The sequence below is a fragment of the Seriola dumerili genome, unplaced genomic scaffold (assembly GCF_002260705.1).
Source record: "Seriola dumerili isolate Sdu_G_001 unplaced genomic scaffold, Sdu_1.0 BDQW01000331.1, whole genome shotgun sequence".
Taxonomy (NCBI): Eukaryota; Metazoa; Chordata; class Actinopteri; order Carangiformes; family Carangidae; genus Seriola; species Seriola dumerili.
In genome coordinates, this window is record NW_019174586.1 from 6,285,949 (window position 1) to 6,302,100 (window position 16,152).

Below are 16,152 nucleotides of genomic sequence, written 5' to 3' on the forward strand. Positions count from 1 at the left end.
CAACAGAGGTGGACTTCTATTAATTATGTGGAAAACATGACATGGCTTCCTGTACCCTTGAAAATCACTAAAAGCAGACTCGTCATTTGCAAGTCAAAACTAAACCCTTTATTGTACAAATCCTCATTTACTGCATTAAGGCCACATGAAGTGGCAGCCATTGCAGATGTCCATCCGCCCTGCATTAATCCTACATCGGCAGGGACCGCAGGTATCCCAAGCGTTTGCTCTTTCAAATGAATCAACAGCACAACATGCATTGATTGTCTCATTTATACGAATCACAATGTTCTATTTAGAGAGGAAGAGAACCAGGAGAGACAGGGAGGGAGTTATAAAGGCAGACAAAAAGATTTAAAGATTGTTAATGGTAGAGAAAGAGAGAGAGAGAGAGAGAGAGAGAGGTGAGTCGTCTCATCAGCTCTTCATTCTTCACATTCCCACCACTTCTGTCCTTGGTCCACTTACATCCCCTCACCCCTCCTTTGTTGTTCAGGCTTTTTCAGTTTTTGGCTTTTTCAATCTCCAACCTCCTGCTACTCTACTACTTTTCTGGTTCTCAGCTTTCCTCCCTCCTGCAGACCACCCCTTCTTTTTTATTTCTTTCATTTCCTCGCTCTTTCATTTTACCCAGTGTCTTGCTGCATTTCTCCTACCGTCTTTCCTCAGCCCTTCCCTCCAGTTTCGATCTATCTCCTATCATTCACCTTTTCTTTGAATCTTTTCTGCTGACTCCTTTCTCCCACTGTTCGTCTCTCATTCTCATTCCATTTTTTTTCTTTGCTCTTTCTCTCTCATTTTTCTCCTCAGTCCATTCATCTCCAGTATTTTTTTTAGTTTGCTCATCTGTACATTGCTCATCATTCTTGGTGTATTTATGTATGTAAATGTGCAGTCAGACTGGTGATGACAAGAGATGAATGAAAGACAAAAAGATAGACAGATCCTTACATGAACTTGGATATAAAAGTTTTGGTCATTAAATGTTTTTCAGCTGTAAAATTGCCTTTGTGTTTACTCTGTAGTTACTACTTGTCAACGACATTTAAAAAAAGACGATTACAGTCTAAGTAGAAAACTTTCGACCAACAATTAATATAATTAATAGCATAGCCCAAATTATTGGAAATAATTTCTTAGCAGTTTATCTCCCACAATTGGCTCATACAGACAAACAGTTACAATATAACTGTGAAACAATATTAATGCAGACATTTTCTGGATATAAGATGAACGTTAGTTAACGTGTTTCTGTCGTCTGTGTCGAGCAAACTGTATAAAACTGAAAGAGAATTTCAGGAATTTTGGAAATGCTTCACAATGGCATTTGACCAGATCATACAAAAATATGCTATTGAAGTAGTGTCATAACAAAAACACAAAATGTGTTTGGAAAATGTCTCCATCACAATTCATCGTGTTCTTTCTTTAAGAAAGCACCAGGCAAAAAGGAAACCAGTTAATAGTTTCCACTAAAAATGTTGCTATTTCCATGAATTTTCTCATTTAATGAAGCATTATTTGTTGATATGAATTGGGTGGAAACCCCACTATACTCCATCCTGCTTCTCTTCCTCTGTCCTTTCATTAATTACTCAGTCAGTAGTTGTTGCTCACTGATGGCTTCATGAAGTGGCAGGGCTGCTCTGTGTGTGTGTGTGTGTGTGTGTGTGTGTGTGTGTGTGTGTGTGTGTGTGTGTGTGTGTGTGTGTGTGTGTGTGTGTGTGTGTGTGTGTGTGTGTGTTTGTGTGTGCGCGCTCCAGATGGTAGCAGAGGGACGCATTGAATCAGTCTGCCAATAGGCCTTATGATAGACATGATTAAACGCACTAATTATATGGAAGGAAATTAAATTTTGGACCCCTGTTCTATCCCCCTGAAATAAACATCTGCGATCTGAACACAGGAAAGCACACACAAGGACTATGAATTCAACACAATGATACAAATACAGAGAACACACATACTCACACAGACACACTAAGTACATCCTCATCCCAGATTGATAGCAATCATGTCAGTGCTAATCAGGGTGCTTGGTGTACAAAGCTGTCAGAGGAATCCAATCATATCACAGATGATGGAGTCGTTTACTGTGGATGAGGATGGAAGATGAATTGCATGGCCACCAATAATCCGCCAGTTATTCTCAATTCTGGGAAAAATTAAGATGTGACGTTTCTGGAGGATGGTGATAATATGTTCGTGAAATTATCGACACCCAGTCCTAGAGTTACATACAGTTCGAAGTTCTACAGAGTGGTGGGAATCCCCCGTGCACCGCTCAGTAGAAGGCATCAAGAAGTCAAGAAGTGTCACTGAAGTAACGTGCTGGATATCGAGACTTGCATGAATAAAGACGTGGGAGTCTTCAACTCTGCAATTTTGAATCCATCAAATCCTCAGCTAAACAACCAAGTAGGTCGTTTTCAGCGTACCTTCCACAACAACTCAGTTCCAAAACTGACACACACGAGTGTTTTCTGATCTGCTACCTCTAGCGTTGAGGTTTTGTTAAATTTTAAGTGACTAAAAGAACATAGTTAGGGTAAGCAGACGATCATGGTCACGGTTAAAAGAAAGAAAATGTTGATGGATGGTAGAGGACAGGTGCGGACAGACACCCAACCAGTCCTCCCTACTGGGACGTTATAACAAGGTCAAGCTCCTTCCACCCCTCACCCCTTTCTCCAGAGAAAAACATCAAGATTGGACAGTTCTGCTAAACCCTGGATTATATTCAGCAACAAAGTTTTTAATGCCCTCCTTCCAGTGCTAAATTCTCGTTCTCTACAATATTCCCTCATTGCATCTATAGTAAGGTTAAGGTTCGGGAAAGCCTACGCTTATGTCAAATAAACAATGGCTAAGGTTTGAAATTACCACCCAACCTCTATACCCTTATTTTTGGCTTTGCTACATAAACGATGTACTACTTCCTGCACTGAATACTAGTAATGGACCTACATTGTGCGGTGCTAAATTGTCCAGTATGGATGCAATTTCCAGGAACTTTAATTGACCTCTTTGTTCTGTAGGATGAAGCAAGCTTAGTGTGTGTGTTACATAAACAGCCGTACTGAAAATAGAAAGGCTTCAATAACTAAAGTCAACTTTGGCAGTGCCATGCGTCTCCATATGGCTGATCGGGCGCTGTGCCAGTTTGACATCCTAAAAAAAACGAGTCTTTTAATTACATGAAACACAAATATGGCACATCCATATGCTGGTATTATCCCCAGACTGACTATATTTTAGAGTCCAGTCATTGAACAGATGCTCGTAGTCACAGCTCTCTTCCAACAAGTTGCCAAAAAAGAAAAAACAAATCTTAGATTTAAAACACAGCTTTTGACAAGAGTACAAACGCCATCAGAGGATTCTTTTACACCATTGTACAACAGACCACTTGTTTAGTACTCCACATTGATGATCCTTGTGATCTCTGCAAATTGTGCTCATTAAATCAAGCGTGGCATGGCAAGGTGGTAAACGGCTTATATCTCAATCACCTCTAAAATATAATTGAATTGAATTACAGCAGATCAACACGTCTCCTCAGTCTCTGGCATCCTTTGGAGGGCCAAAAATAATTATGTCGTGAGCCAAACCTGGCCTGTAGGCACAGAGTTGTTTGATATTTACTGTCTTCAGTCCAAAATGAATTGATGCCAACCGTTAAACACCAGCAGCTGGTCAATATCATGTGGAAATACATGAAAAATTTGCTTTGCTGTGCTACACTGGGGACTGTTTGTCATGAACCTGTCATGCATGTCAGTGCTGTCTCCGGCATATGATTCAGACAAGCGTGATCACGATTTTTGTGGTTGTTCTCTTTTTTCAGTTTTGTCACCATGTAACTGTCATTGTCAGTGCTTTTCAGGAGCGGAAATAACTTCGATGAGATTCTGATGTTCACCTTTTTCGGATATGTTTTTCACATCTCACTTGTCTGAAGCCACAGCTTTGGCGCCTCTCTTTGACCAGCGGCTTCTTGAAATGCAGCTACATATTGAGGTGCGCTTGTGGTGCACTAGTCAATACACTTTCCAGACACTCTGAGGACTTACATATCCCTCAAATTGTTCTCACACACCCACACTAATATGCACATATAAAAAACAAACCAAAGAATATGTTTGCTCCTGAAGCCCAGATGCCATTTCTCTTGACCTACAGAGAAAACCCAGCTCCAGTTTTGGGAAGCACCTTCCTCAGGGTTAAGAGCTGACATGACTGATACAACAGGTGCTGCAGTGTGCCGAGAAAAAACACCAGGGCTATGTGGAGAAGAAGAAAAGGAGATTTAAAAGGTTGATAAAAGAAAACGGGGAGAAGAAATGGATTAGTGATGGACAGATGGAGTGTGAGAGGAGAAAGGGTGAAGGGGATTCAGAGATGAGAGGAGACGAGAGGGTACTAGAGGGAGAAAAAAATGGATTATGAATAGAGAGAGGGAGAAAACATGAACACTGGAGGAGATGGATGCTCAGAAACAAGGGGAGAAAAAAGAAAAGGAGAGGGTAGAAGTCAAAGAAAAAAAGGGATTAGGGATGGAGGGCTCCAATGGAAGAGAAATGAGATGGAGAAGAGGACAAGGAGGAGAAGATTAAGGTGGAGTGATATGCTTTCATCTTCTAGTGTCTGGAGAGGAGGCAGTAACTAGTAACTAGCCATGCTGTGTGTGTGTGTGTGTGTGTGTGTGTGTGTGTGTGTGCGTGCGTGCGTGTTTATATGTATTTCTAAGGATGTTTGTGGTTGTGGGTCTTCATGATGTTCTGTTAGTGTTTTTTTCTGTAAGTGCTTATGTTTGGTTCTTTTCCTCTGTATGTGTGTGTACATGTCCACCTGTGTGTGTGTGGGTGTGTGTGTGTGTGTGTGGGTGTGTGTGTGTGTGTGTGTGTGTGACAAGCTAAATGCCACTCATCCTTCCTGGTTGAGTTACAAGAGGAAAAAACAAGAAGATACTTTTAAATGTCTGCCCTTTGTATCTTTCCGTCTGCAATACATTCATCTGCTCCTCCGCAGAAGAAGAGAGGGGGAGGAGGGACAGAGGGATGGATGGATGAGAAAGAAGGAGGGAGGGAGGGAGGAGCGAAGGTTTCAGGGTTGTTGGGTTCATGGATGGAGGGATGGATGGCGGCAAGGAGGGGGCTTGAATACCTAGAGCTGAGCAAATTAAAGTAAAAGCAAAGGATGGATGACGGAGGGGTACAGGGTGCATCTGGGAGTCCGGTGAACAAGACTACAAGCAAGCCAGGGAGGAGGGGGAGGTATAGAGAGAGAGATAGGGAGAGAGAGCGAGAGAGAAGAGTATGGAGGTAGAGAGAGAGAGAGGAAGAAAGGAGAAGGGGAAAGAGAGGCAGAGTCGTGACTGTAGGTTGATTTACGGAGGCTTTCCTTTTAATGAAATTGTTTCAGTGACAGAGCCGGTAAAAGGCCCTTAATGGATTGGCTGGCCTAATGTAATGAAATTACTCCCTCTTTCACTACAGAGAGAGAAAAAAAAGAATAAAAGAGGACATGGGGAGGAGGAGGAGGATGGGAGAGGAGGGGTGGGAGAGGAGAAAATGCAATTAATATTTACAGAACAGACAAGCAGGGTGGGCTTTAGTAGCTACGGCTCGCTCGCTCTCTTCCTCACTGGGTCTACCTCTCTCGTCCCTCTCTCTCCCGGTGGCCAGTGTACGCTGGGCGTACGGCAAGGGAGGGAGGTGATAGGCTGACGCCAGACAGGCCACTTCAGCGCACCGGTCTCCTCTCTCGCGCTCTCCTTTTCCTCTCCTCCTCTCCTCAGGGCTGGCCATATCACTGCTGAGGTGAGAGACTTAACCTTAGCTTGTGCGCTATCGTCTGGACTGGGTATCCCTAGAGTGTTTGTCTGTGTGTGTGTCAGTGTGTGTGGGAGACAGAGTTAATGCCGGTGCCTCCTACCTGCTACCTAAAGCCCACCACTGAGGTATCACCTCACACACACCCCCACGGGCACACTCTCATTCACGCAACCCATCTTTTGTTAGTCCCTCCCCCAGCTGAGCGGACCCTGACGACTTGCGCCTGACTCTCTCCTATCTCTGTCTCTCATCTGTGTGTGTGTGTGTGTGTGTGTTTGTCTGCGTGTGTGTTTGTGTGCATGGTGCAGGCAACTGGACAGCAACCACATCAGCTGCATCGAAGATGGAGCTTTCCGAGCGCTGCGCGATCTGGAGATTCTGTAAGTAGAGAAAAACCCTGGTTCTCTCACTCTGACTCCTCCATCTCTCTCCTCCTCCTCTGCCTCCTCCTCTCATCAGTCCCCTCTTCTCCTCTCTCCCTCTTTTCATGTGCTGTCTGTGAAGCAGGAATCTGTCCTGCGCTCTCCTCCTCTCGCTATCAGCTTTGTTTTCTGTTATTCTTTTTCTTCGTCCTTTTGTGCTTCTCTTTTCTTTCTCTCCGCTCTCCTCTCCTCTCCCTTCTTCTCCTCCTCTCTTACTTGCATGTCATCCCTCATTCTTTCCACTTCATCTACTTTTCTATCTTATCTTTCTATCTTTCTCGTCACACACATCTGCTGTTTGTCTTGAATACAAGAAAAGCTTCAACTTCAAGATGCTGTTGTTGAGTGCAGGTAGTTTCTTTCCATGTTTCTCTGTGTGAATTATCTTTAGCGATGTCCCTGTGTGTGTGTGTGTGTGTGTGTGTGTGTGTGTGTGTGTGTGTGTGTGTATGTGTGCACGCTGAGGTGCACATCTAAGTACTTGTGTGCATTGCTTGCAAAGATGAAGCGTAGTGTACCTGTTCACTCACCAGCAAATGTGTCGTCCTTGACTTACAATACACTGACGCACACACGCACGCATTCACGCACGCACGCACGCATGCACGCACGCACACAGAGTGAGGAGGGAAAAAAAGTGCATCTGCCACCTGCTGTGGTTTGCATTTTCTCTGCACCATGTGTGTTAATGCATGTGGGTGATTCCCTCTGCATATAGAAACACGTTAATACTCTAGTGTGTTTGCTTCCAGCTGTGTATGTGATTGTGTGTGTGTAGTTGAGTGTGTTTGTGTGTGTGTGTGTGTGTGAGAGAGAGATAGTGTGTGTGTGTGCAAGTTTGTGTGTCTGATCTGTCCACATTCTTAGAGCTGCTCATTTGTCACTATGCTCAGAGGTGTGACTGGCAACTGTGCGATGCTGGGTTGTGCTGGGAAAGGTGTCTACCTTCCCTACACTTGTTATGTGTGTGCGGGTCATTGTGCACGAATATGTGTGTTTATGTGTATCCGTGGCGTGTGCATTTGTTCTTGCACAGAGGCAGATGTTATGCTTCATTGTGCATTGTTCATCTTAGCCTCAACTCAGCTGTCTATGAATATACTTCCCCAACATTTTTGTGATCAAATCCAGTACATGAAGGTTACAGTGAAAAAGCAGAAAGAAAAAGGTTAATGGATTTTTTTTTTTTTCTTTGGTAGGCAAAAGCATTGGTTCATTTGTCTGCAGGGTTGTTGGCAATGCAGTCATATTCTGCTGTGTGGTGCTGAGAGGTGAAAAGGTTAGTTGTAATGTTGCTGAATATGTTTATCAGAGGGTAAAACTGTATCACAAATGAGAGAGGCAGGACAGAGGAAGGACAAAGACAGACTGAGGGAGAATAGGAGATAAGAAGAGACAGCAGAGGAGAGGAAAGAATGACGAGAAAGAAGGAGAGCAGAATAAGAGGAAGAGAAGGTTGACATCGCTGTCCCAACTGCCGGTGTCCCCGTCCCCATTTACAGCGTTGTACAAATGCTGGTTGAGCAGTACAAGTGGACATGGCTTAGGTTCATTGAGTGAGACCCAGAAGAACAGACTCATGATAGTTGTAATGCAGTGTTAGAGTGGAAATTCGAAGTTGCTGACTGTAATGGTTTGAAAACATTGTGATGATAATCAGATGCTTTTTGCATCAGTTAAGCAGTCTAAATGAATAATATAACTCTAATTGGTTGCCTCTGGAAGAAATCTGTCTCATTATCACATAAAGATCTACTATACCAAGAAACATTGTGGGAGACAGACTATTAAAAAACCAGAGAGCATACAAACCAGAGCTGTGTTCAGGCTACATGTGTTCTTTTGTTTTCTCACATGTACACATGTAGTAAAAACTACATCCTACTTATTGAAACCAAGGACCTCTGTGTACAATGTATAATTTTATTTTACTAAATTTCTTGAAATCGTTCTTCTTCTTCTTATTGAATGGGATCAAGGACAGTACTGAAAACGATTTCATCCTGATTATATACAGTAGCACACAGGTATTTGTGATGTAAAAGCTCATTGACGCTCCCAACAGCATCACATACATCTTGATGAGTATCCTGCTGTAGATGAGTGTTGGTGGTGCAGTGTGGTGCTGCCTGATGTCTTCACATGAATGATTAAAGAGAGCAGACGACACAGTGGAAAACGGTCAGTGCATGGCAGCTTACACTGTGGATCACTTTTTACTACAAATTTTAAATGTTTTGCATCAAGAAGGTATTATAGATATTTTTTGTCTTTTTAACATTTTATTTGATTTTTTTCATGTCTCCCTTTCTAGGTTTTATTTCCTTTTAGCAAAGTTAGCTTTTTTTGATTCGCCAGCCTCCCTTTTTTGCTCAGCTCACAATGGGAGTGATAGGGGGCAGATAGAGGGGGATCGGCAGCGCGAGATACAACATATTAGCAATTCATAAGACTCTGACAGCTGAGTGCTCGGCAGGATTTACAATTCACTGTAAATGCGCAGCCGTTCCCATTCACGGCAGACAGCATGACAGCACACAGTATATTCAGTGAATGTGACGTTTTAATAAAGGCAGGTGTGAGTGTGTGTTTGTGTGTCTGTCTGTCTGTCTGTTTGTGTGTGTTTGCGCGCACGTGCTCGTGCACGTGTGCAAAGGGCATGAATGACAGTAAGCAATTCTGCCGCAGGACTGATCTTCATTTCGAGCATCTTAAAACACACACGTGCACGCTAGCTCGCGCACGGATGTATATGCGTATTCACACATATGCGGACACACACACTGCACACAAAACACAGACGCAGACCCATCTGTTCAGTTCTTTGGGGTTCATTTTCATGACCATAGTACAAAATGGGACGACAGAGGTAACAGTGATCGGAGGTCATGTGACTGCACCATCAGGTAGGTGTATTTGTGTGTGCGCACACCTGTGCACACAAACTGTTGTACATGAATGTGTGTGTGTGTGTGTTTGAGTGCTGGTTTCTGTTTTAGGCTTTTGTAAGGAGAACATTTTTCAAAAGTGTCACTCATGTTTGAGGGTGAAGACTTGGTTTTGGGGTTTAGGTTAGAATTCTTAGGTTTGACTCAAAGTTGGGGTTAGTATTGAAATGATGAGTCAATCAGTTTTCATGTCTCTCTATCATTATAAGTTTAACTTTTAGTGTTTGACTGTTGGTCTGATAAAATGTTACTTTGGTCTGTGGGAATTCACTGGTATTTTCAGACATTTTATTGACAGTTAATCAGTTAAGTAAATGAATAATCAACAAATAAATTCATGAAAATAATTGTTAGGTGAAGCTTTAGTTAGGATGATAACTGGGATCAAGCATGTAGCTGTGTGATAGAGGTTAGACTTGCAGCTGGCAACTCAATTAAGTCAGTGCGGGTCCTCACAAATATAAAAGTCCATGTGTGTTCCGCTGTGGCTGGACATGCATGTGTCAGTGTGTGTGTGTGTCTGCCAATAACCTTGTGTGTTCTCCTGTGTGCCTTTGTGTCCATCTATACATCTGTGTGTGTGTGTGTGTGTGCAACAGCTAATGCCGGATGGAGGTTTAAGATCAAGATAACTCCAAAAGATGTCTGTCTGCATGTGTGTGTGTGTGTGTGTGTGTGTGTGTGTGTGACTGTACTTTTACATATTTCCACATGACTGGTTGGAGATTGCATGTAGGCTGGCAGGCAAATGGATACATGTGTGCATGCATGTGCGTTTCCGCCATTTGTGTGTGTCGTGCTAATTGAAAGAAGCACGTCGCTGTGTGTGTGCCACTAACGAATCTCCACATTAATTAATCTAGTCATTTTTAATTAGCCGCTGTTTCTTGGTAGACTAGGTTTTATCTGAGCTGCTTAATATGTTTCGCAGCAGCAGCATTGACAAGTCAAAGCTGAATATTGGGGCGTCGGGCTCATTTTGAAAACGCTAAATGGATTTATAGTTTGTTAGTTTTATTAATCTTGTTGTAATTGTTCTGGAAATAAAGGGGAGTGATGGGGTATTTTTTTGTTATTATTAAATTAGACAACATGTTAAAATGATGACAAATTTAAAAGGACTGTATAAAATATCTGACACATAACACAATGAAAGATTTTGTTTGTGTGTATCAGTGCGGTGAAAAGGCATAATCATTTATCTTTGTTGGACAAACTGAGATAGATTAATATTTACTAGGAATTCCTAATTTCAAAAAAATTTTTCCACCATTAGAGCGCCTTCACGTGTCCTAAAGCATCACTCAGGAACGTATGAAATAAAATGTATACTGGTCACACTGAAGTGAAATGCCTGAAAGTCTTCCCGTTGATTCATGGGTGCTTGACAAAGAATTCATTTCTATTTTTTGAAGAAATGAACACTTTCCGTGAAGTTCAGGGTAAACCCGTTTGAATTGCTGTTAATCTTTATGACTCGGTGTGACAGAAGAGTTTCGCTTCCCGAAGAGGTTTAGGAAGAAAGACGGAAATTACCAAAGACACTTACATTCACCATTTCCTTTGATATCTGCTCCCTTTACTCATATGTCCTTAGATAGTCTCTTTCTCTCGCTTCCTCTTCCCTCTGCTCTCTCTTTCATGGCTGCCAGGATGAAAGTGGATGATCAGTGTTGTAAAAGCAAGGCAGTGCTGGGCTATGATTTATTTAGACCCAAAAGGACTGCAGTTACTATCATATCTTCTCTTCTTTTTTTTCTTTTTTTTTTTTTTTTTGCCAGAAGAGGCAAGAGACCAGAGATGTTTCGTGGGTGGAGGGTGTTCACAAAATGGAAAAGGGGAGAAGGAGGGATTTGAGGGAAGGGAAAGAAAGGAAAGAGTGTGGTATCGGTGTTGTAAAAGCAGCCTGTTTCCTGGACATCATTTATTCATCTGCAGTTGGACCCAAGGAGAGGGAGGGAGAGAGCAGGCGATACAGAGGGAGAGATAGCAAGAGAAGGAGGGAAATCCAGAAATATGGAGGCAGACGGAGGCAGAAGATAAAGAGATATAGGTGGAGAAGAGGAAAGATAAAAGGCAGGGAGAGAGAGAAGATAGAGGAAAAGGGGAGGAGAAAGACACCAGAGCAGTAGACGGACGCATAAAACGCACAGATACGAGACAGATATAAACAAGAGTGGACAACGGAGGCAGATGAAAACTTGTAATTTGTTGCAGATAGAAAATGAGACAAAGAGCAAGGAAAGTAGGACACAAAGGTGTAAAAAGATGAAATAAGAGACAGAAAAGCAGGAAGAAACACTGATGTGACGTTAGCGGGTAAAAAAAAAAAAAAGAGAACAGTGATAGAAAATAGATTGAAAGGATCAGAGGGAGGGAGCAGGGAAGCATTAATTATTGATGGAACAAATGTCTGACTGACTGACTCAATTTGGCCCTTTGTTGTTTCCAGACCACCAAGACTGTCAGATAGACTCAGAACAGCGTTTCTCAAAGTGAGGATGGAGTCCCCGACTGGGTAGCTGATGTGTTGATTTTCTGGATCCTTTAGTTTTAATGGCTCTGCTTGAAATGCAGATAAAAAATGCAGAATATGATTTATTTCAGTTGAAAGTTTGAGTGATATTCTTGAATTGCATATAAGTATACGTTTTACCTCAAGTTGTTCTTTCTTACCTGAAGTGCTCACAACTTCTGCTCATGTTTTTAACGTTGCGATTAGAGAGAACAAAAGCTGCATTTCAAACATTGATTGCCGTCGGTGCATAAAAAGAAAACTTGGCTAACTAGTTTCAGTCGAACACTCACCTGTTAGTCTTAAAGTCACGCACTGAATCTGAATTTAGGCCTGAATACAACCTGTTGTAAACCGTTGTCATCGTGTGGCTTTGAGTCCAAGTTGACCTCTGCTCCCGATCACCTCTTCTCCCTCCTTAATATCCGTCCAGTCATTTTTGCACTGGCCTGTAATGAAGATAAACTCCAGTTCTGGCGTGGTGAAAAATTAAAAAAGGAAATTAGCATGCTCTGGTGATTTTAGGTGAGCTCCCACTGCCTGAAGATTACAGTCTTGGAGTCTTTTTGGCTGCAGTTGCCAGTCGCTTTCTGAAATTAACTTTTTTTTTTTTGGCTTGGCTCATATGCTAACAAAATATCACCTGCCAGGAGTCACTTTTGTGGCCAAAATAATGAGTTCACATATTTCACTGAAATACTTTAGCCTACCTGCTCTCTAGAACATCTACGTTTTGATAGAGACAGAAAGTTACAGCTTTGTTGAGAGCCGTAGAAACAGGCAGAAACAAGAATGTGCCTGGTGGTCGCCGGGTGCACCGTGCACAGCAGGGATAAAGATCAACAGGCCAAGACCAGAGACTTTATATCACAGAGGTGTTCAAAGGTTACCGTTTTGAAACATAAGCCACTATAGTGGATGCACCATATTGATTCATTGACAGACGAACACAGCCAACATTTGTCATTTGCTGTTTGCAATTTCAAACCACGTAGTGGAATTTAATGCCACACACTGTGGGGAACTGAAGAAAACATTCTCATGCAGTATCTCTTAGCATCAAGCATCAAAGGTGCCCTTTCGCAAGGTTTCTGCTCTGCTGTGAGATCCAACTGAAAGGTGTGACTGATCAGACCAGTATCTCTTAGAATTACATTCATCTTCTGTGATTCTGCAGTGCACAATTCACGTGTATGCTCAGCGTCCGGCGCCAACACAGGATTTAGTTTGCCCTTTATGTAGAGGAGAAAAGACTGGAGTTTGCATTCTGTCACAGACTGAAAATGAAATACAAGAAAAGTACTTGCATGTTATTTTTTTTTTTTAGCTCTTTAAATCCTAAGACTTATAATTCAAATCCTATCACCTGACAAGAATGTTGACATTGGACAAGTGTGTAAAATATTTCAGTGACATCTTTTAACATCCAATGCCAGCAACCAAAACATTTCACCAATCTCAAATTATGGCTTCTGTTAGAAAACTAAACATTTGGTGAGTGTAAGCTTCGGTAACGCTTCTGTAATGTTAGGGAAAGATCATTTTTACAGATCTGAAACCGTGTTAAAGCTGACAGCTCCTTCTGTACGGCAAGTAGACCCCTTCAAAAAAAAAAAAAAAAAAAAGACAACAACACAAGCTGCCTAATCCAGTGTTGTTCCTTTGTTTCACCAGACGAGTCAGTTCATGGACAAACCTCAGCCTGTGCTCTGTGATGCTCTTCCAGGAATTAGTAGCATTGATTACGTTATATGAAAACAGCTGTCGCTTCAAAGGTGTCCACGCTGGCTTGATGATGGGACGCTGAAGTTCCTTTTTAAAGATCAAAAACAACAATGAAATCTTCTTTCTGTCATCTACACACACAGAGACGGACCCGAGCTTGACCCATTATCTTTCACTTAGAATCACAAACAGGCTGCAGGCCACGGTGGCCTTATCATATTTGTCATTAAACACCTATCAGAATCAATTACAGTTGCACAATATTTCTAAACAAGTGATTTTCCTAATGACGATTGTTATTGATGCATGACAGTGAACTTGGAAGTGTTGACATTAAACAAAAAGATTAATCTTAATTAGTTGACAGCCCTTTTCATCTCAGTACAAGCTTTTGAAGGCTTCAGATTTGGTGCTGCTGGAGTTTATAAACACATTTTGTCATTTTGAAGTGAATCCCATCGGCTGATTATTGAGGACAACAACACTGGCGGCCTTTGGTCTCTGTATCCATTACAAAGGTCAGGACCCAGAGCTGCAAGTCCTGATTACAGTTAATAAACACAATTGTCCCATTAATGTGCAACTGAGAAATGTGCTCTAATTAATAATGACAACAAATACAAAGTCTATTTTCTTCCTAATATTTGCACCTCGTGTTTTGATGGCCGAAGCTGTGATGTCGCCACAAACACACCGAGGGAAACTGAAACATGACTTTCCTTTAATGCATGATTGAGAAGAGCACCATCAATGTTAAACTCAACAACCCCGCAGTCGGCTCTCTCGCTAACACTTTGATTCCACTTTTCTTTTTTCTTTTTTTTTTTGAAAGCCTTTGATGGTCAGAGCTGTATGTGCTCAAACGTGTAGGGCCAATAAACACAGCAGAAGTGGAAATGTAATTATGTGATAAACACAGTCTTTATATTTGGCAGAGGAGCCGCTCGATCCACTTTGTTGGTTCGATTCCCGAGAATTCCTCGTCTCTGCAATCACGTCAGCGCAGATGGTAGGCATTCCTCCTGTAGCGACTAATGACTGTGTGTGTCAGCGTGCGTGAGTGTGTGTTTTTTACTCAGTGAGAACTAATTTAATACTGAGTGCCAGCGTTGAACGCAGGCCAGCCTTCCTACACTGTACCCTGAAGTCTTTCCATATATTATTGTCTTCTAATGTATCAATGGGGATCAATGCAGAACAGCAGGAAAAACTTCCTGTCATCCCCAAAATATGACGTTATAGTTATGTGTCTTTAATTTGCCTTGTTTGATTAACTACATTAACCACATATTAACTACAGCAGTATATTCAGTCTTCCTTTGTGGTCTTGGAATTTTAGCCACTAACCTATAAGCTAATTTCTGTAACCTTTAGCTTCCAGTCAGGCTTTAATTGAACACCTCGTCAAAATTGGTTCTGTAGACCTTATCTTAATTTATTATTCTCCGTCCAGTTGCATTTGTCTGTAGTAGGGCAGCGTTTGCAGATTGATTGCATTCACAAGGGCCGACCAATCATTACTAATGCCCTGCAATGTCTCAATCAATAGTATATAATCTATTTGAAAACACTTACCAAATAGCTAACACCTAATTTGGAATTCCACTGTGTTTTAGCAAGTGTGTCTTTGAATGAGTTAATCCAGTTAGTGCATGTGTCTGCCAGGCCACATCAGAATAAATGATGGGTCCCTGTGTGATGATGAATGGTAATTTAGATTTAACATAACTGGACTAACGAGCGCGCTAATGACTCCAAAGCTAGTCTGGACAGCTCTCACCCGACTGGCTCACGCCTTGCATCCCAATGAGCTGGGGAAAGGGCACCCATACGCACACACACACACACACACACACACACACACGCAGAGGAAAAACATGCCCAAGTGTTTTAATAAATGCATGCATACACCATCAAAAATTCACAAATGGTTCTGGCAGGGAAGCACGCACGTACACAGCCGCGTGCACACACACACACACACACGACACATCAGCGGTGTTTGTATCTGTGTGTGTGTGTGTGTGTGTGTTAATGTGTGGGTGGTGTGTGTACGCCTGTAAGAACTCCATGAGAAGTGGAGAGCAGTGGTGTCAAGCTAATATGAAGCTGATTAATTAATAATTATGCACAGGCCAGTTCTCAACCAGTTAAATTAGATGTGGTTTTCGTTCAATGATCTTTCAACTTGAGTTTTTTTTTTTTTTTTTTTTCTCTGCTGACAATGAAGATTAATGAAAATAGATGATAAGTACTTGATCATTTTCAGATATAAATAGAATTAATCAGTTTCATTTTTCAAAAGGGGTCTCTATATCTCAGTCAGAAAATGAAAAGTGGGTGAGTTTTCAGATCTGAAAGCGGTTTATTTGTCAAAGTGATGGTAATATACTCTGTGTTCCACTTTCAGATTCTGCTTCAATTCAAAGTGAAGTTGTCTTTAGAACTAAGAGCTCCACCAATAGCTGTTTCCTCGGCCAATGACATGACAATGACTTTATAACCGCAGACGTCACTCCTCCATCAGAGCCAAACTTTCTTCTTCGTGGAGTGACATGTTCAAATATGGGTTGTGACTTTATGACAGTGTTTGTACATTACCATTATGGATTTCTGAAGCCACTTATTGCCTTCGTGTGTATTCAGGCTCAATACATTCATTACCTTCAGAAATCTCATGTCCTCCCGCGCAGTTCCTGAAAAAG

The 16,152-nt window shown here is 41.9% G+C and overlaps 1 protein-coding gene across 1 annotated transcript in view; it reads left to right on the forward strand.

Annotated features, from left to right (window-relative positions):
* Nucleotides 1-16,152, forward strand: part of LOC111232433 (slit homolog 3 protein-like) — a 244,102-nt gene that overhangs the window by 138,902 nt on the left and 89,048 nt on the right. Inside the window, exon 6 of the mRNA XM_022759949.1 lies at nt 6,146-6,217. Coding sequence (XP_022615670.1) covers nt 6,146-6,217 — 72 coding nt within the window. The remainder of the gene's footprint in view (nt 1-6,145; nt 6,218-16,152) is intronic.